The 21400-nt window shown below is 34.3% G+C and overlaps 1 protein-coding gene across 2 annotated transcripts in view; it reads right to left on the reverse strand.

Annotated features, from left to right (window-relative positions):
- MANEA (mannosidase endo-alpha) overlaps nucleotides 1–20208 on the reverse strand; it is a 31695-nt gene extending 11487 nt beyond the window's left edge. Inside the window, exons 1-3 of one of the 2 annotated variants that reach the window (XM_012769459.3) lie at nucleotides 20079–20208; nucleotides 12853–13437; nucleotides 804–913 (exon numbers count right to left, since the gene is read on the reverse strand). In XM_012769459.3, the coding sequence (XP_012624913.1) occupies nucleotides 804–913; nucleotides 12853–13399 (657 nt within the window). In that variant the 5' untranslated portion in view covers nucleotides 13400–13437; nucleotides 20079–20208. Of the gene's footprint in view, nucleotides 1–803; nucleotides 914–12852; nucleotides 13438–19858; nucleotides 20040–20078 lie in introns of those variants that run through there. The other variant, XM_012769458.3, reaches the window with a different exon arrangement.
- Between the last annotated feature and the right edge of the window lie 1192 nt (nucleotides 20209–21400).

The raw sequence follows: 21400 nt of genomic DNA on the forward strand, positions 1-21400 counted from the left end.
AGTACTAAATGTGGTCAGAGAATGTAGACTCTATGGTTATAAGTTTTGGAAATTTATTAAAATTAATGTTGCCACCTACCACATGACTAATTTTTGAATATTTTAAAAATGCTGTTTATTTTGTTACTCAATATAAAATTATCACCTGTAGTGCTATTTAAATTTTTAATGAGCATTCACATTTGTTTCCATGATTCACTAATTTCTTAAATGAGTAAATAAAATCTTCCTGCGTGAGAATTTTTTTTTTCATTTGTAACACACCTTAGTATCTGGGTAGAATATACTTGATCTTTCAGCTGTCTTCAGACTTTTACCTGCATTCTATATATACATAGGTATGTGTATATACATGGTAAATAAAGTTAAAATGATACTCAGATTTTGAAAAGTATTTGAGCAATAGCTTATTTTCTAACTATTTTATAAGTATGTAAAGTCACAGGGTTAACATTTGATTTTAGTAGATTTTTGACATCTACTAACATTGACATTGACAAATAAATCTTCCCTAATTTCTGTATTATCTTCACAAAAGAACCTTTCAATCCTCTTTTTCTGCTAAAACAATAGATTAATAAAAAACATGATAAAAAATAATAAAGATATTTAAAATATAATTTAAACAAAGTTTGTAACTCATACTAATTGCAAAAATGTTCTTTATGCATACAGTACTATTAACAAAATCCTGTTGTCATTTTCACATTGGTTTTAATTACAATGACTGCTTCAAACATTGTTATTATTATCCTCTTGTCCATCAAAAAACTTATGTATAGCTTGAAAATAAAACAAAATACCTTCAGATTATATTTATGAGCTTTATCCAAAATAGTTGGTACCAAGTTATCAGTAGGTTCTCCATTCTCATCATTTGACTCAGGTGGGTACCAAGACAGGGCTAACACACCTAATAGAAATGATCAAAAAGAAAAGAAAAAAAAAAAAGAGGAATATGAATGACTGCATGTATTCTGAAAAAGGCAGAGTAAGTACCAAATAGTTAACAACAAAAAAGAGACATATTCAGAAGAGGTTGTTTTGTTATGATCCTTCAGAATACATATGGTTATTTGATTACTTGGTAGAGTCAATATCTATGAACTCTTTGTTAGGTATTCATACATTTTTGTAAAAATTAATAGGCTATAATTTTTAGAATGAGTTTTAGTTTACAGAAATATAGCCAAGAAAGTATGGTGTTCTCATATTGTCCCACTTCTACCCCCCATCCTCTACATAGTTTCTCTATTACTGATATCTTGCATTAGTGTGGTACTATTGCTACACTTGATGAACAAACATTGATAGATCATTATTAACTAAAGTCCATAGTTTATATTAGGTTTACCCTTTGTGTTGTACTACAGTTTTATGGCTTTTGTAAATCTATTATATCATATACCCACCATTACGGTACCAAACAGACTAGTTTTACTGCTCTATAAACCTCTTATGCTCCACCTATTCATCCTTCCTCCCTCTCCCCAGTCCCCTGGCAATAACTGATATTTTTATTGCCTATAATTTTGCCTTTTCCAGAATGCCATATAGTTGGAATCATAAAATATGTAGTTTTTTAGGATGGGCTTCATTCCCTTAGCAATTTGCATTTGGGGTTTCTTCATGTCTTTTTATAACTTGATAGCTCATTTCTTTTTACTGCTGCATAATATGCCATTGTAAGAACGTGTATCTGTTTACCTATTGAAGGATATGTTAGTAGCTTTCAATTTTTGGCAATTATGAATAAAACTGCTATGAAAATTTACATGCTGCTTTTTGTGGGGATCAATATATTTTAACAGAAGATTTAAAAGTAGTAAAATAATTACAGTTCCTCCCCATAGTATCTACTTATTTTTGGACTAACATATCACAAAATAAGTGTTAGAAATATAAATTAGCATAACTGGAGACAGAATATTTAAGATCAACTAATTCAAAGCATCACTACATATATTAAAAAATCGAAGGTCAATAGAAAGATGGCACTCATTTCTAGATCAATCGACAGATTCTTTAAGACAGAGAAAGAAATAACAATGAAGCTGAAACAGAAGCATGTAGAAATTAGGAAATGGAAGGTCAGAAACTGCTAGAGAACTAAATTTTAAGACTTAAATTTTGTGGTAGCATGCTATATGCAGATAAGTCCCATCTAGAGAAACAAAATAGGAGTTTTACCAAAGTTAACAGAAAAAAGATATCTATGTCCTATCAACTCTGAAAATAGGAATAGCAACAGGAACATGAGAGATAGCAAAAAGAATCTATAATATTTGGGCCTCAGGGAAACTCAGGCTAGTTAAGAAAGGAGTCATAACTTAGAGAAGAATATTTGACAAAAGTGTCTGGAGACAATTAATGTAATATTCAAGCTGTCTACTAGCTCAGCTTATAAGCAGAATGCCACCAGTGAAAAGAAGAACGACAATAAAAATTTTCACAACATGGGACCTACAAAAATTTTATTTTATGTAAAAATTAATTGAAAAGAACATGAGAAAAAATAATAAAGAAAGAACACACAACAGAAAGATGATGCCATGAAGCACATGAAAATTTGGTCTGATAGTAGACCAAACACTCCTCATGAAAATAACCAAAATTATTAAATAAAACATGGAGAACAAAAAATTTCTTAAAGTCAATCAGCTGGAAAAGAGTAAGGAACTACCTGATCAAACTGAAGGGAAAATATGAAACCAGATAGAAAAGTGAGCGAGGAAGTTGGTTTGCCCAAAGCATAACTGGCAGAAGTAAATTAACTCTCAAAACCAGTGGATCACATCCCAAGTTCAGAATGCTTGTTTAGTTCTCTAGGTTTAAACTTAATTTAAGGTGATCCAGAACTGGTATTCTCAACTTTTACCAAGCCAAAGCAAAAGCACTTCTTCTCTGGAGGCAGGTATCTTCTTTCTAGGCCTAAAACTTTATATTTGCAAAAAGTATTTTTTTCAGACTCAACATCATTAAAATGTCTATACTACCCAGACTGATGATCTACAGATTCAATGCAATACCTATTAAAATCCCATCAGCATTCTTCACAGATATAGAAAAAATAATTTTACGCTTTATATGGAACCAAAGAAGACCCCGAATATCAAAAGCAATTCTAGGCAACAAAAACAAAATGAGAGGTATTAATATGCCAGATATCAAACTATACTACAAAGCTGTAGTAATTAAATCAATCTGGTATTGGCACAAAAATAGGAATATTGATCAGTGGAACAGATCCGAGAATCCTGATATAAAACCATCCTCATATAGCCATCTAATCTTTGACAAAGCAGACAAAAACATACGCTGGGGAAAAGAATCCCTTTTCAATCAATGGTGCTGGGAAAACTGGATAGCCACTTGTAAAAAGCTAAAGCAGGACCCACACCTTTCACCTCTCACAAAAATCAACTCACGCTGGATAACAGACTTAAACCTAAGGTATGAAACTATTAGAATTCTAGAGGAAAATGTTGGAAACACTCTCCTAGACATCAGCCTAGGCAAAGAGTTTATGAAATCCCCAAAGGCAATCACAGCAGCAACAAAAATAAATAAATGGGACGTGATCCCACTAAAAAGCTTCTGCACAGCCAAAGAAATAGTCATGAAAGTAAACAGACAACCTACAGAATGGGAGAAAATTTTTGCATCCTACGCATTTGATAACGGGCTGATAACTAGAATATACTTAGAACTCATGAAAATCAGCAAAAAAAAAAATCAAATAACCCTATTAAAAAGTGGGCAAAGGACTTGAACAGAAACTTTTCTAAAGAAGACAGAAGAATGGCCAACAAACATATAAAAAAATGCTCAACATCTCTAATCATCAGAGAAATGCAAATCAAAACCACAATGAGATATCACTTAACTCCAGTGAGAATGGCCTTTATCAAAAAGTCTCCAAACAATAAATGCTGGTGTGGATGCAGAGAGAGAGGAACACTCCTACACTGCTGGTGGGACTGCAAACTAGTTCAACCTCTGTGGAAAGCAATATGGAGATATCTTAAAGCGATATAAGTGAATCTACCATTTGATCCAGCAATCCCATTACTGGGCATCTACCCAAAAGATCCAATGACACTCTACAAAAAAAGACACCTGCACTCGAATGTTTATAGCAGCACAATTCATAATTGCAAGGCTGTGGAAACAGCCCAAGTGCCCATCAATCCAAGAATGGATTAATAAAATGTGGTATATGTATACCATGGAGTACTATTCAGCTCTAAGAAACAACGGTGATATAACACATCTTATATTTTCCTGGTTAGAGCTGGAACCCATACTACTAAGTGAAGTATCCCAAGAATGGAAAAACAAGCACCAGATATATTCTCCAGCAAACTGGTATTAACTGAGTAGCACCTAAGTGGACACATAGGTACTACAGTAATAGGGTATTGGGCAGGTGGAAGGGGGGAGGGGGGCGGGTATATACATATATAATGAGTGAGATGCGCACCATCTGGGAGATGGTCATGCTGGAAACTCAGACTTGGGGTGGGGGGGAGGGCATTTATTGAAACTTTAAAATCTGTACTCCCATAATATGCCAAAATAATAATAAAAAAAAGCCATAATGAATAGTGTACAATCACCTTAAAATATTCAAAAAATTATCACTTTTGCCCTTTTCCTAATTCATCTACTATTCTTTTGTTTCTTTTTTCCTGAGAAGCATAGTAGTATAGCAGAATATGCATGGGCTTTGAACATGTATTCAAATATATCACCACGTATTAGCTATATGAACTAAAGGCAAGTTAATGTCTTGCTTCTGCGGCCTCACCATTAAAACACAGATAATTCTTATCTTTCAGGATATGTCCTAAGTATTCACATAAAATTCTATTACCTAGATTACTGCATTCAACAAATGTTGGTTCCTTTTACATGTTCTCTGTGCTTTCCTCCTATTTTGCCCTCTCTCCAACCACACCCCCGTCCTAGCATATACACACACGTACACACATACATGATTTTTTGCATCTTAATACTATGATCTTCATTCCACCTTTTCTTTACTTTTTTTAGCTTCATTGCATTCCAGTCTCATGTTGCCAAAATGATACACATACCAGTTATATAAATTAATATTAAAAAGAATTTTAAAAGTTCTGTTCCTTATTCAACTGGCTACATTTCAAATGTGCAATGGCTACACATGGCCAGTATACTGTACTAGCACAGATAGAAAACATTTTCATCACCACAGAAAGCTCTACTAGACAGCATTACCACATTATTCTGATTATCCTAACACACTAACCACCTTGTTCTAATCTAGTGATTTCTCTTCCTCTCTTATCCTCTCTGTGGGTATACTCTAAGGTTTGGGGAGAATGTTCCTTCCTCTCTTTTACCCTGTTACTATACTTCAGCTTCTTTATTGCATCGATTATGACTTCCATATATCTAGTTCTATTCCCATACTGTACACTACAGTATAATTTACCTTTATACTGTATCCTGTGGAGTATAGCACTCCTCAGTTGTGAACCAAGATAATGATGGTCCTACTCCTGAAGAGGACTGGGTCATTTACAATTGTAGTGAATCCTTGATAGTAGCCAGAAAGTTTTCTCCAAAATAAGGCAATGGAGTATCATTTATAGGTAAAATATACTGCTCTGAATTTATATCATTCTATTATAATTGCTTAGCAAACTAGGATACTTTTTAAAGTCCATTCTTGGAAGGCTCGTATACTAAATGCAAAAAGAAAATGTTATATCACTCCTACCATACCTTTATAGCAATTATTGCAGGATCTACAATATAACTGATACCCAATAATATTTTATTTAGTGAAATGATGTATTTAAATAGGGTAACAGTTAAGAATACAGGGAATAAAATAAGATAGGCCTAATTCTGTCATCTGATAGATGTGTATCCCCAAGGTAAATTATTTTAAGTTTTCACACTAGTAAAATGGGGGATAAATTCAGTTCATAATTCAAAATTCTGTTTTAGAAATTACAAATGAGAGAATGCATCACACAGAGTAGTAATAGCTCCCAAAAGGTGAATACAAATAACATTTATCACACTAAGATAATATAATGGTAAATAAATTTGGCAGGAAGAAATAGATTCCCTGAACAGACCAATCTCAACAGCTGAAATAGAAACAGCAATTAAAAATCTCCCTAAAAAGAAAAGTCCCGGTCCAGATGGCTTCTCACCTGAATTTTACCATACTTACAAAGAAGAACTAGTACCTATCTTGCAGAAACTATTCCACAACATCGAGAAGAACAGAAACCTCCCTTTCATGATACGAACACTTAAGAAAATAGGCATAGAAGGGACATACCTAAAAATGATACAAGCCATATATGACAGACCCATAGCCAACATCATACTGAATGGGGAACAATTGAAATCATTCCCACTTAGAACTGGAACCAGACAAGGCTGCCCACTATCTCCACTTCTGTTCAACATAGTGCTGGAAGTCTTGGCTACAGCAATCAGACAGGAAAATGGAATCAAAGGTATCCAAATAGGGGCAGAAGAGATCAAACTTTCACTGTTTGCTGATGATATGATATTGTATCTAGAAAACCCCAAAGATTCAACCAAGAAACTCCTGGAACTGATCAATGAATTTAGTAAAGTCTCAGGATACAAAATCAATACACAGAAATCAGAGGCATTCATATACGCCAACAACAATCTAATTGAGAACCAAATCAAAGACTCAATTCCCTTCACAATAGCAGCAAAGAAATTAAAGTACCTAGGAATATACTTAACCAAAGAGGTAAAAGACCTCTACAGGGAGAACTATGAAACACTGAGGAAGGAAATAGCAGAGGATGTAAACAGATGGAAATCCATACCATGCTCGTGGATCGGCAGACTCAATATCATCAAAATGTCTATACTACCCAAACTGATCTACAGATTCAATGCAATACCTATTAAAATCCCATCAGCATTCTTCACAGATATAGAAAAAATAATTTTACGCTTCATATGGAACCAAAGAAGACCCCGAATATCAAGAGCAATTCTAGGCAACAAAAACAAAATGGGAGGCATTAATATGCCAGATATCAAACTATACTACAAAGCTGTAGTAATTAAAACAATATGGTATTGGCACAAAAACAGGAATATTGACCAGTGGAACAGATGTGAGAATCCTGATATAAAACCATCCTCATATAGCCATCTAATCTTTGACAAAGCAGACAAAAACATACGCTGGGGAAAAGAATCCCTCTTCAATAAATGGTGCTGGGAAAACGGGATAGCCACCTGTAGAAGGCTAAAACAGGACCCACACCTTTCACCTCTCACAAAAATCAACTCACGCTGGATAACAGACTTAAACCTAAGGTATGAAACTATTAGAACTCTAGAGGAAAAAGTTGGAAACACTCTCCTAGACATTGGCCTGGGCAAAGAGTTTATGAAGAAGTCCCCAAAGGCAATCACAGCAGCAACAAAAATATATAAATGGGACATGATCAAACTACAAAGCTTGTGCACAGCCAAAGAAATAGCCATGAAAGTAAACAGACAACCTACAGAATGGGAGAAAATGTTTGCATCCTATGCATCCGATAAGGGACTGATAACTAGAATATACTTAGAACTCACGAAAATCAGGAAGAAAAAATCAAATAACCCCATTAAAAAGTGGGCAAAGGACTTGAATAGAAATTTTTCTAAAGAAGACAGAAGAATGGCCAACAAACATATGAAGAAATGCTCAACATCTCTAATCATCAGGGAAATGCAAATCAAAACCACAATGAGATATCACTTAACCCCAGTGAGAATGGCCTTTATCAAAAAATCTCCAAACAATAAATGCTGGCGTGGTTGCGGAGAGAGAGGAACACTCCTACACTGCTGGTGGGACTGCAAACTAGTTCAACCTCTGTGGAAAGCAATATGGAGATACCGTAAAGCGATACAAGTGAATCTACCATTTGATCCAGCAATCCCATTGCTGGGCATCTATCCAAATGATCCAGTGACACTCTACAAAAAAGACACCTGCACTCGAATGTTTATAGCAGCACAATTCATAATCGCAAGGCTGTGGAAACAGCCCAAGTGCCCATCAATCCAAGAATGGATTAATAAAATGTGGTATATGTATACCATGGAGTACTATTCAGCTCTAAGAAACAATGGTGATATAGCACATCTTATATTTTCCTGGTTAGAGCTGGAACCCATACTACTAAGTGAAGTATCCCAAGAATGGAAAAACAAGCACCAGATATATTCTCCAGCAAACTGGTATTAACTGAGTAGCACCTAAGTGGACACATAGGTACTACAGTAATAGGGTATTGGGCAGGTGGGAGGGGGGAGGGGGGCGGGTATATACATACATAATGAGTGAGATGTGCACCATCTGGGGGATGGTCATGATGGAGACTCAGACTTTTGGGGGGCGGGGGGGAAATGGGCATTTATTGAAACCTTAAAATCTGTACCCCCATAATATGCCGAAATAAAAAAAAAAAAAAATTTGGATACCTTTAACTCCACAGAGCTTGTAATGTGTTGTCTTACATATAGGAAATTTAGTGCTTCTATCAAACATCTCAAATATTCTTTCGAATTTAAGATTCAACATAAAGAAAGGCAAGCCCATTTTCTGACATAAACACTATAATCATTGTCCTATTCAGGGTGACACACTTTTAACAAAAACTTATAAGGCACATAAAAAAGCAAACAAACAAACAAACAAACAATGCACTGCCAAGAGACAAAGCAACCAACAGAGCCAGATTCACATATGAAACAGATGTTGGAATTATCAAAGAAAAAATTTAAAATTACTGTGATTAATGTGTTAAAGGATCTAATGGGAAAGGTAGTCAACATGCAAGATCTGGTGGGAAATATCAGCAGAGATAGAAACTACAGGAAAGATAAAAAAGAAATGCCAAAAATGATAAACACAGTAAAATAAATTAATAATACGTTCAATAGGCTCATCAACAGAGCTGAAGAATCAAGAAAATTTAAGGCAAATATTCCACCTAAATTACCATAATGAGAAAAAAATTGGGAAAAAAATAGAACAATGCATCCAGCAGCTGTGAGATAAATATTAAAGCACACATGTAATTGGAAACACAGAAGAGGTATAAGGTTTACTTGAAGAAATAATCACCAAGAACTTTGCAAAATTAATGATACAGAGCAGAAAAATCAGGGAGTTCAGTGAACACAAACAAGGATAAATACCAAAGAACAACAAGAATAACAACTAAGCATATCATTTTCAGATTGCTGAAAATCCATAAAAGAAAAAGAAAATTGAATGTGGCCAGAAAAAAAACAAAAACAATATACACAGAAAAATGAGAATATAAAAAGATTTTTAAAAATTACAGCAGACTTCTCATTAGAAAGTATGAAGGACTGAAGACAAAAAAAAAAATGGAGTAACATTTTCAAAGTTCCAAAAGAAAACAAACACCAAAAACCCCCAATCCTGCCCAATTCTATAGTGGATGAAACATCCTTCAAAATAAAGGATACAAATAAAACTTGAAAGAATTCATTACAAGCAGATTAGTACTATAAGATACTAATACATTAAAGTAAATTTTTGAGATAGAAAGAATATGATACCAGACATACACCTGGTCTATACTAAAATATTGCGAGCACTAGAATGGAATAAACAATTGTAAGAAAAAAAATGTCTTACTTTTTTAATAACAATAAAAGCCACCAGATAGTTAAAAGACAGTAGTTAGCAAACTATGTATGACCCATAGGCCAAATCTTGCTCTCTGTAGGCCAAATGATCTATAACTTTGTTTTTATATTGTTTATGGTCAGTTTCACATTATTACCATACAGTTGACAAGTGGCAAGATGGCGGTGGGGGGCACAAAACCAAAAATATTCATTAGCTGAGTCCATTACAGAAAATATTTGCCAACCTCTGGTCTATAGTAAAAATAGCAGTAATATATACTCTCTTATATAATAGAAGAATTATGACAACAGCAGCAAAAAATATTGGAGGGAAAAATTGGGAATATTAGTGGTGAGGACTTTATATTACATATTAAGTGTGTATCATTTGCAAGTAAACTGTGATTATACAAAGGTATATTTGGTAAATTCTGATCTTGTGACTATAAATAATAAGCAAATATCTCAGACTAAATGGTATCATAAAAATTGTTCAGTTAATCTAAAAGAAAACAGAAAAAGAGAAAAAAAAAGGAAACAGAATAAATGGAAGAAATAAGAAGCTGCTAACAAGAATAGCAGATTTTAATCAATCCATCCACATCAATAATCATATTAACTGAAATGGTCTAATCACACCAATTTAAAGGCAAAATTTTCAGGTCAGATTTAAAAAAAGCAAGACTCGATTATATGATGTGTACAATAAAACCATTTAAAGTATAAAGAGATACCTCTTCTTTTCCCATTTGAACACTCCTAATTTCCTTCTCTTGCCTGATTGCTCTAAGTCAAACTATCACTTTTTGCTGATGATATGATCTTGTATCTAGAAAACCCCAAAGATTCCACCAAGAGACTGCTGGAATTAATAAATATAATAAATTCTGTAAAGTTTCAGGTTACAAAATCAATGTACACAAATCAGTAGCATTTATATATACCAACAACAGTCAAGCTGAGAACCAAACCAGAGACTCAATACCTTTCACAATAACTAGAAAGAAATGAAAATATCTAAGAATATATTTAACCAAGGAGGTGAAAGACCTCTACAAGGAGAACCAAAAATAACTAAGGAAGGAAATTGCAGATGATGTAAACAAATAGAAAAGCATATCATGCTCATGGATTGGCAGAATCAACATAGGTAAAGTGTTCATTAACCAAAGTGATTTCTGAATTCAATGCAATCCCCATCAAAATACCAACATCACCTTCATAGATCTAGAAAAAAAATAATTATATGCTTTGTTTAGAACCAGAAAAGAGTCTGAATAGCCAAAGCAACCTTAAGCAAAAGGGACAAATCTGGAGTATTCACTTTACCAGACTTTAAGCCATATTACAAGGCTATCATAACAAAAACAACATGGTACTGGCACAAAAATAGAGACATCGACCAATGGAACAGAATAGAGAACCCAGATATAAAATAATCCATATATTGCCATCTGACCTTTGACAAAGTGGATAACAATATACACTGAGGGAAAGAATACTTATTCAATAAATAGTGCTGAAAAAACTGGATAGCCACATGTAGAAGGTTGAATCAGAGTCCATATCTCTCACCACTCACTAAAATTAATTCAAGATGGATAACAGACTTAAATCTAAGACATGAAACTATAAGAATTATAGAAGAAAATGTTGGAAAAACTCTTCTAGATATCAGCCTAGGCAAAGAATTCATGAAGAAGGCCCCAAAGGCAATCATAGCAACAACGAAAATAAATAAATGGGACTTGATCAAATTAAAAAGCTTCTGCACAGCCAAGGAAACAACATAGCAAACAGACAATCTACAGAATGGGAGAAAATACTGACATGCTATACATCCAGTAAAAGGCTAATAACCAGAATCTACAAAGAACTCAGGCAAATAAGCAAGGAAAAAAATCAAACAACCCCATTTAAAAGTAAGTAAAAAACATGAACAGAAGCTTTTCAAAAGAAGATAGACTAATAGCCAATAAACATGAAAAAATGCTCGACATCACTACTCATCAGAGAAATGCAAGTCAAAACCACAATGAAATATCACCTAACCCCAGTGAGAATGGCCTTTATCAAAAAGTCCTGAAACAATAGATGCTGACATAGATGCAGAGAGATAGGAACACTTATACACTGTTGGTGGGATTGCAAACCAGTGCAACCTCTATGGAAAATAGTATGGAGATTTCTCAAAGACCAAAAATAGACATAGCATTAGATCCCACAATCTCACTACTGGGCATTTACACAAAGAACAAAAAAAGGTCATTCTATCAAAAAGACTCTTGCACTAGAATGTCTATGTAGCGCAATTCACAATCTCAAAGATGGGGAATCAACCCAAGTATCCATCAGTTCATGAATGGATCAATAAAATATGGCATATGTATATCATGGAATACTACTTAGCCCCAGAAAGAAAACAAATTACTACCTTTTGCAACAATCAGGATCAAACTTGACACCATTCTCCTAAGTATTGCAGAGTGGAGAAACAAACACCACAGGTACTCACTTTTAAATTATAACTAACCAGTCAGCACCCATGTGCACAGACGGAAGTCAAACTCAATAGAAATCATTGCAGGTGGAGTGGGGAGGTGAAATCATATCTAACGGGTGTACAGTGTGCACTATCTGGGTGATGGGCACACTTATAACTTTGGCTCAAGCAGTAAAAAAAAATCTATATAACCAAAAAATGTGTACCCCCATAATATTCTGTAAAATAAATAAATAAAAGCAAAAAAGAAATTTGTAAGGATAGAGGGGACCTGAAAAATACTACCAAGCACTTAAACATTTATAAGATACTTCAAACAGGTGCATAGTTTTAAGAAACATTATTGATCTGTAAACTTAAGGTGGGAGAATTCACTGTACTTTATGCAAATCAAAATTTAATAAAATTAAGATGGAGAATTAAATTAGAAATCAATATAAGTAATATATCCAGAAATGCTTTAAAATTTAGAAAATACATATACATTAAAGGCAGTGTTAAAAGATGATTGACTGGATGTTTAATTTGGAGGTATAAATTTAACAATATAGTAACAATGTGAAGACTAGTATTAATATTACAGAAAAATTGTTTATGCACACATACACACACACACATACAAAGAATAAAATAATTACCAATTGAAGCAGAACGCATTTGTCTCATGTGAGTTTCTATGACAGAAGGATCCCGAGAACTGTAACTTCCCAACTCAGGATAAAAGCTGGAGCCAATGTCATCCGGAGGGTTGTGTCTCCCTTGTGGATAATTCTTGGCTATTCTAGGGTCCCAATGCTCCAACACTGGATGGTTCCAATGTATATATTTACCATCAAATTGTGGATTTCCATACCAACTGTAATAAAATACATGTAAATAATAATTCAGAGGCGGGAGTTCTTCCAGGTTGAGTTCAGAGGCTTTGGAAGGTTTCATAGTGATTTCAACACTTTTTAAGTTCTTGCTATTTGTTTCACTGTTGATTCTGTCACTCTTTTGGGAATCAAAATTTTTCCCCAAATGATTAGTTCGCTGCTGATGAAGTTCTGGAAGAAGGTCAAGTCCGAAAGGAGCTCCAAAAGTAGCTGTATTTGGTCTCAACAATTTTAAACCCATCATCAGAGAAAAAATAGATAGAATAAAAAGCGACAAAATGATGCAAGTCCTTCTCCGAAACTTTGCCATGATGACATACTTTAAACTCCAAAATAGTACATGTTTTGCTGCAATTTATTGAAAAAAGATAATTAGTAAGTGGTATCAGCAATATTTTCCAATATATTCAAAATGAAAATTAAAATCCATAAAGTTCATTACACTGAAAAATTAAGAAAGTACACTGTGATATTAATTATGTCATCAAGTACTGATGTCTGCAAAAGAATCTATATATGGCTAAAGTAAATGGCAATACCGATTTGGAAATATCATTTGCACGCCAATTGCAAATAGAGAAAACTTTTAAAATTTCATTTAAGAAAATGAAATATTTTTCATCATTTCAACAGATTTTGTGTATACTGAATATAGAAAGAGAATACTCTGAGTATATGAACTAACATTTTCTAAAGCTAAGTGTAAAATTTAAAAATAATTGTTAATAAAAGAAAATACTTATAAATAAATTAAAAGCCTGGCCATTAAATGGATTTTAAAAACACTGTTTTTTTAACTAACAATTTCAAAAGAAAGGAGTAATCACACATTTTCAATTACATTTTAAAATGTAATAGAATTGGACAAAATTAAAAGCATGACAGTAGAGAAAAAAAGAATATTTATTCACAAGTTATTCCCAATTTTTAAAAAATTCATTAATTTGTAACTTTGAAAATCTTATTGAACAGAGGTTATAAACATTAACTTAACATTAACTTATAACTTCTAAAATATTATTTTTTGTTTTAATAATGTGTATATACATATATTATTGGTGGATGGGTGTGGGAGGTATATGTATATAAGTACTTATACATATGAATAAAATATTTAAAGTCTTTTATAGACAAATTTCTTATTAAAAAGGTGTTTGACAAAATGTTGACCTTTACTGCTTTATAAAATATGATGGTCTATGATGGATCATGTTTTTGTTATTCTAAAGAATTAAGTTAAAATAAACTAGCTCTGATAGATACAAACTGCTGTTTCTCTCATGTGTATATTCAAAACATACTAAGATGACCAAGTATACTTATTTTAGAGATAAAATCAGAGATTACTTTCCACGTCAATCTTGTATAATTGTGAATTATACCACACCTAAAGAATAATATAAAAATACATGTCTAATTTAAAACATATAAAGTAAACATTCAAAAAGAAAATTGTCAGCTTAAAACCCCCTTTCTACCTCTTGTATCTCCTCCAAATCACCAGCCCTGCATTTCTCCCTGCCTAAGGGCAATTCCTTGACTTTTGCGTTTACTATTGCCTCATCTTTCTTTATAGTTTTCCCATCACATAAGCATGTATGGCCAGTATTAATTTTCTGTTGCCTGTTTCAAAATTTTAAGTAAATATGGGTGTGTATATAGACATTACATATATATGTACATGCATGTATACTACATACACAATATGTATACTCTGCGTGTATATATCAATGTATGTATACATACATATACATGTGTATATGTATACATGTATATACATATGTGCACATATGAATATATACATGAACTGATACTAAAACGTACTTTAGGTCATATATGGATACATGATATATATTTACATGTAATATGTATAAAATTAAATGTATATAAAATCCATAAAACTCTTGGAAAACAATATTGATTACTAACAGTCTTTGACACTTTCCTTAGTATTTTAACTCTTTCCCATCCCTGCATCCCATCATATCAGTTCCCTCTTTCTCTAATAAAAAGATGTGAAAATGAAATTTTAGCAAAAGACTAGATAGATAGATCTGGATAAAGAGCTGTGAGAGAGGGTTTGATCTCTTCTGCCCTTCCACCGTGTAAGGACACAGCATTCCTCCCCTCCAGGGGATGCAGCATTAAGGTGACATCTTGGAAGCAGAGAGGAGCTCTCACCAGACAGCAAAACCTGCTGGTGCCTTGACTTTGAGACTTCCTAGACACCTTCTTGTAAGAAATACATTTCTGTTCTTCAGAAATTACCCAATCTCAGGTATTTTCTCATGGCAGTACAAAACAAACTAAAACACAGAATAAGGACTACCAGGCAAGAATCCTCAATGGATACTGAGAGTAAAAGTTTGATGAGAAACAGGGTATCTACATGTTGGCAAAGTGTTTCTCCACAAGATGTTTAATTCATTATAAAGAGGAACATAATAACCTAAGAGTGGAAAACCTACCAAATACCAATTCAAACTAGTGATCCAAATTAACTTTACCAGTTAATTTTGTATAAATAGGTATGACCATAAGTCTCCAGAAAAGATGCACCAAGAAAAACATGGAATCACTGCTGTGGTATTCCTGTCAAAATTAATCCATATCTAATCACAAGGAAACATTAGCTAATATATTAAAGAAAGGAGACACACATACACACTCTCTTATATATATATACATATATGTGCATATACACATAAATACATATATACATATACTATGCATAATGTATATTTGCATAGAGTGTAACATATAATTGTGCATGCGTAACAATAAGCAAATATGGTAAAATAGTACCATCTAATCAATGTGCAGGAAAAACATAGGAATTGTTTGTACTATAAATGCAACTTTTCTATAAGTCTAAAATTATTTGAAAATTAGAAATTAAAAAAGAAAAAAGAATCTCACCAGTAAATTGAAAGACATGAGCTATGAACATAACACCTGCTTATTTTTGGAAAGTACCAATTCATAGTCTTTCAAGCTCTGCACTGCATGACTACAGGGAGTGAAATTTCTATGTGTGAAATGTGGCAGCCCCATTGCACAGGATAGGAATAAAGGGATGATAACCATTTTGGCCTGCTACTATAATTTGTTGCCCTGAAATTTCCAAATTATTTAGATAACAATAAATCCTTCCCTTTGCTTAAAGTAAGTGAGAATTTTGACAAGGTATGAAGCAGAAAAAAAAATTGTGGATGCAATATGATCTCAACTAGATTAAAGATACAAAGTAAAGAAATATAATTAAATATGTAATATTAATAGTTATCTTTGAGTGAGAAAACACAGTCATACTTTCTTACTCTGTCTTCTAAAATTAGAATATAATTTTCCTTCATAAGGAAAAAAGTTTGTTTGGGTAGATATTCAATAAGGAAATAATCTGTAGTAATGAATGCTGAAGAGTCAGAGAATGGGAAAAATAATGGATTTAGAAATTATTCAGACACTGGTTTTTGAGACGTTGACTCTACCTCAGTAGTAAGATACATGAAGATCAGGATGGATAATGAAAGAAATACTGATCTTGAAATCTGAAGATGTAAGTTCAAACTGTCCACGTTAATCTAGTTATACTATCTTGGATAAGTCACTTAGACTTTTCTTTAAAAAGAGTGTATCTATTTTGTCTATGAACAAAGTTTTCCATGAATCATGCAAGATAATGTTTGAGAAAGAAAATTTTTAAGAGCTATATTTTAATCAAACAGTAAATACTTATTAAGAGTAAATGAAAAGTAGAGAAATATAGGAAATAACTCTCAAATTTTTAAAAATTTGTTAGGATCATTTCCCAGATCTATACATGAATACAGAATACATGTCCATTTATGAAAGCTGCCTTTTCTTTTTTTCCTCCTGCTGCCTATAAATGTAATTTGTTAAGATATTCCCTCCCCTCTCTTTTCTTTTTACATTATTTAATTCATTCACCTAAAATGTTTATCAATCATTATAGCTAATCCACAAGCTCAATCTTAAGAGATGATCTCCTGGTTCTATCCCAACCTCCATATTTCAATTAACAATAAATCATCTCAACCTAAATAAAGGCAACTAGAACTTCATTTAACATATGGGCTTTCTAGTTCAAATACCTGAGTTCAAATTCCAGCTGTGCTATTTTTTAGTTATTTGACCTATACAAGTGACCTGATCGTTCTGTGCTTTCCTCATCTGTAAAATGAGTTACTACTTCACTCATAGGATTTTTGAGAGGATGAAATGAGTTAATATTGTAAAAATCTCAGAATCATGTCTAGTTTAGCATAACACTAAATAAATGAAAAATTATTTATGACAATGATGATGATTATTAAAGATGGTGTCTAACAAGAAATTAAAAAACAACCAATTTTGTTGTAAATCCTATTCTCTATATGGCCAACTTTTAAAATACCACTCACCTTTCAAGCCACCTTTCAAGGTTGAAATGTCACCTCTTCTTAATACCTACTTACTCTCTCATATATTCTATAGTTATAATATTATCTAGTTTTTAAACTTTTATTTTTCTTACATTATATATCACATCATGCTATATAGTTACATGTTTTGTATCTGCTACTAGATTGCTCCTTAAGCATGAGAAATACAGTCTTTATCTTCATAGTTTAGTAGAGTCCAACATATCTTATACATAGCATTCATTAAGTGTTCAGCTTACACAATTGAATATCTGGCCCTTTTGTTTTTGATATTGGTATATATTTGGGCAGTATAGATATAAACAGATTCTATTAACTATATATGCATTTGATATGTTTATAGTCTATATTGAATATACTATATAGGAAGAATCATATATATATAAAGGTCTAATAATTTTAAAAATCCATTTTAATAAGTTATCTTCAACATCACAAAACCATGATAGCCCTTGAGATGGCTAAAACGTCTGATCTTGCAGGAAAGAGGAAGTTATTTTGCCTCAACAAAAGAAAGATGTTTTTGAAGTCACCATAGGAAAAAAATTACAAGTTAATTTCAGATGTACAGGTTTCCAAATCAGGAACCTACTCAAGGTATTGGCTATTGAAAACCTGCTCTCTTTTCAAAAGGCATTTTACATAACTCAGAAGTCATATACTGCATGTTCTTTTGAAGCTACTGTTTCTATTTTTTAGTTTTTGTGCTTTTCATCTTTTGAAATGCTAGCTGATTTGGAGGTCTAGTGAGGTCTAATAAAAAAAAAAAAGATTAGACATATCCACCTAGCTAAGAGATTCAAGAGATCCAGAAACAGGGTGATATCAATTATTATTTCAAAGTATCACGTAACTCAGAAAAGCCAAACAGATTTTATCTTTTAATTATTATTAAATAAATTACACAGACTTCTGGTGCTTTCTATTTTTATGATATTGTTTTTTTTTCTAATTTTATTCTGTATGAAGCCACTGGAGATAAATATAACTAATACTCGAAGGCACACCTGTAAGTTTCAAAATCAGTTTCTATACCAAGGCTTCCTTGCCCAGCTCAGTTTTATTGTAAACACTTGTATCTGCTGGTTAAGAAGAAATTCAGTTAGGCATAATCTCATCCTTCCATTTTTAATCTTCACAATAACCTACAACGTAGAATTTCTTTTTAACACCGTTTTACATATAATGAAACTGAACAGTTGGTAACTTTTTAAAAGTCTCTAGGCTAAGTAATCTGTAAGAGGTTAGGGAACTAGCAAGGGGCAGACCAATTCTGGCTCTTGAACTCAAGTGCTTGTCTTCATGCTTTCTGCTTTCCTATTAGTACAAAGTATTAGTCGAATCAAGTTTAAAGAATATATGACAGTAATTTCTGTGACATGGATGAAAGCGGTTGACATGTGGTCATGTTTTCATTTAGATTTATGGAATTAGAAAACAATGATTAACTGATACCTACTCCATAAACTTAATCTAAAGACAGCTTATTTCATTTATCATGAAATTTTATTTCTGATCATACTCTGATTATTAATCACACAAATAAAAGCAGCAGTTCTGCAAACGTTTTTTGCAAAGAGCCTGAAGAATCTACAAACTCACAGCACTCCAGCGTTTTTTCAGGTGAGCTACATAAAGCTCAATGTGAATGGAGTTTTGTCATAAAAGTGATTTGCAAACAACTTAATATCTAGATTTTATTTTGTATTTTTCTTTCAAATTACTGCTGAAATACTTTAACGTAAACAGCCCATTCCAGTCCCATTTGTCTTTTTACCAAGATCATATAATTAACATTATCTTCCCTTGTCTTATTTTTTAAAATACTAACACATCTGCAGGGTCTTGCAACAATTAAACAAAACAGTTTAACTGCCTGTACTTCAAGTTGAGCCACTGGAGAATGGAAAAAAACAAAACACTAGTCCAGCACAGTTGCATCCTGAGACTTAGCAAAGAATAAGTCTACGATGACAGTGCCAAACACGTTAATAGGTGAGCGGAAAAACCATCTCTGCGGTGGCATCCCCTTCTGGTTTTCTTCTCCCAATGCTCAAAGGCGACAGCGACCTTCCTGCCGCACCCCGAGCCCAGCAGGCCTCGCTCCTTTCACTCTCCCAGCCGGCTCTAGGCTGAGACATAGTTTGGGAGTACAAGGATAAGGCTTTGAAAAAGGTTTCCACCTGTCCCCAAATTTCCAACTTGCTGGGGAGGGAAGGAAAAACTGAGGCGACAGGAGGTTCTGCCCCAAAGAGGAGGTGGAGACGAGCCGGGGGCGGATGGGGGCGGCGGGATAAAGCAGGGTAACGGGCAATAAAACTAACCTAGACAAAAATAGGGGATAAGAGTGACAGGTGGGGTCGTTAGAGGTCTCCAGCCTCCCAGCTCTGCACCTCCAGCTGCCCGCCGTAGGGGCGCGGGGTCAAAGGGCGTCTGAAGAATGCGGCCAGCAGATTGGCTGGCGGGCGAGCGCGCAGGCGCCCGCTGCGGAACTCGTGTCCACTGCAGCCGCGCTGCGGGGCCCGGAGTCCCGCAGCTACTCACCGCGGTTTGGGGATCGGCCACCAGCAGGGACTCGGCCGGCAGAGCGGCCGACGCTGGGGCTCCGGAGAACGCCACGGGGGCCACGCCGCGAGCCCAGCCAGCCCCACCTCCCCGAGGGCGCGCGCAGGGCGTTCCGGGAGACCTGAGGGGCGGGACCGAGCCGGCTCGCTGGGTGGGCGGGGCTCGGGTTCTCGCGGCGGGCGCGGGTGCGGGAGTCTGCGGAGGGGACGGCGGTGGGGGCGTTGTCGCAGTGGCTGGGGTCAGGCTGGACGCCGGTCCTGTTTCCGCAGCTGGGAATCACTCGCCCCTGTCTTAGAAACCGTCTTCTAAGGCTCAGCTGGAAAGCTCTAAAAGAGGACACTGTTTTGGTTTTTGTTTTGGTTTGTTGCTGATGTGCGGCATTCAAAAGTTGCTTTCAACTCAGATACACGGTGGTTTTCAAACTTTGAAGAACCATTTTGGTTTTTTTGTCTGTTTCTTTATTCAGTGGAACTTTACTCAGAAGCCCAAGGGTGACATGAAAGACAGCATTTTAAAATTGCAAATGTATAACGTCACATTTGTACTGAGATACTTAATATAAGTTATTGAAAATAAGTTGGATGTCAAGAACAAGAACTTTTGCAATAAGGGGTGCAGTTGAAGGGTCCGTCTTACATCAGCCAACCTTAGAAGCCAAGGAATTCTGTGTTTTGTTTGGCTACATAGTTACAAGGAAATCTTGACTCACAGGCTAGAAATTGCTGATGTGAACAATTTTGTAAGGCCTCTCTTTAAAATTTCACTAGATTTTTTAACATCAATTTTAATTGGAAAATATACATATATGAGTATATCCCGTGTGTGCACATTTTTAAAAAGAGTAAAAAATACCCAGGTACCCATGACAGAGCTCAAGAAACAAAAATACTAGTACTTTTTAAGCCTTGTAGGAAGGCCTCTCCAAAATCAACTCCGTCCTTCCCATCACCATTCGGCTGGATTTTATATTACTCATTCTCTTGCTTTTTTGAAAGTGGTTATATATGTACCATTCCCTAAAAATATACTTTTCCTAGCTTTCTATTACCTTATGTATGTGAATCATACTCCATCCCCCCACCTTAAGTTTCTTTTTTACTACACATTCAGGTTTTGAATGTGTAGTAAATCCATATAAAAATCCATTTCACATCAACCAGTCTGGCACATCATTATCAATAATATCTGCAATTGTCAGACTTATAAATTTTTGCGTGGCTATAGTATCTGATTGCTCTTTTAATTTGCATTTGTCCCTTTGTTAATGGAGAGTGCATCTTTTTATATACTTATGGCCATTA

This window comes from Microcebus murinus, chromosome 5, assembly GCF_040939455.1.
Source record: "Microcebus murinus isolate Inina chromosome 5, M.murinus_Inina_mat1.0, whole genome shotgun sequence".
Classification (NCBI taxonomy): Eukaryota; Metazoa; Chordata; class Mammalia; order Primates; family Cheirogaleidae; genus Microcebus; species Microcebus murinus.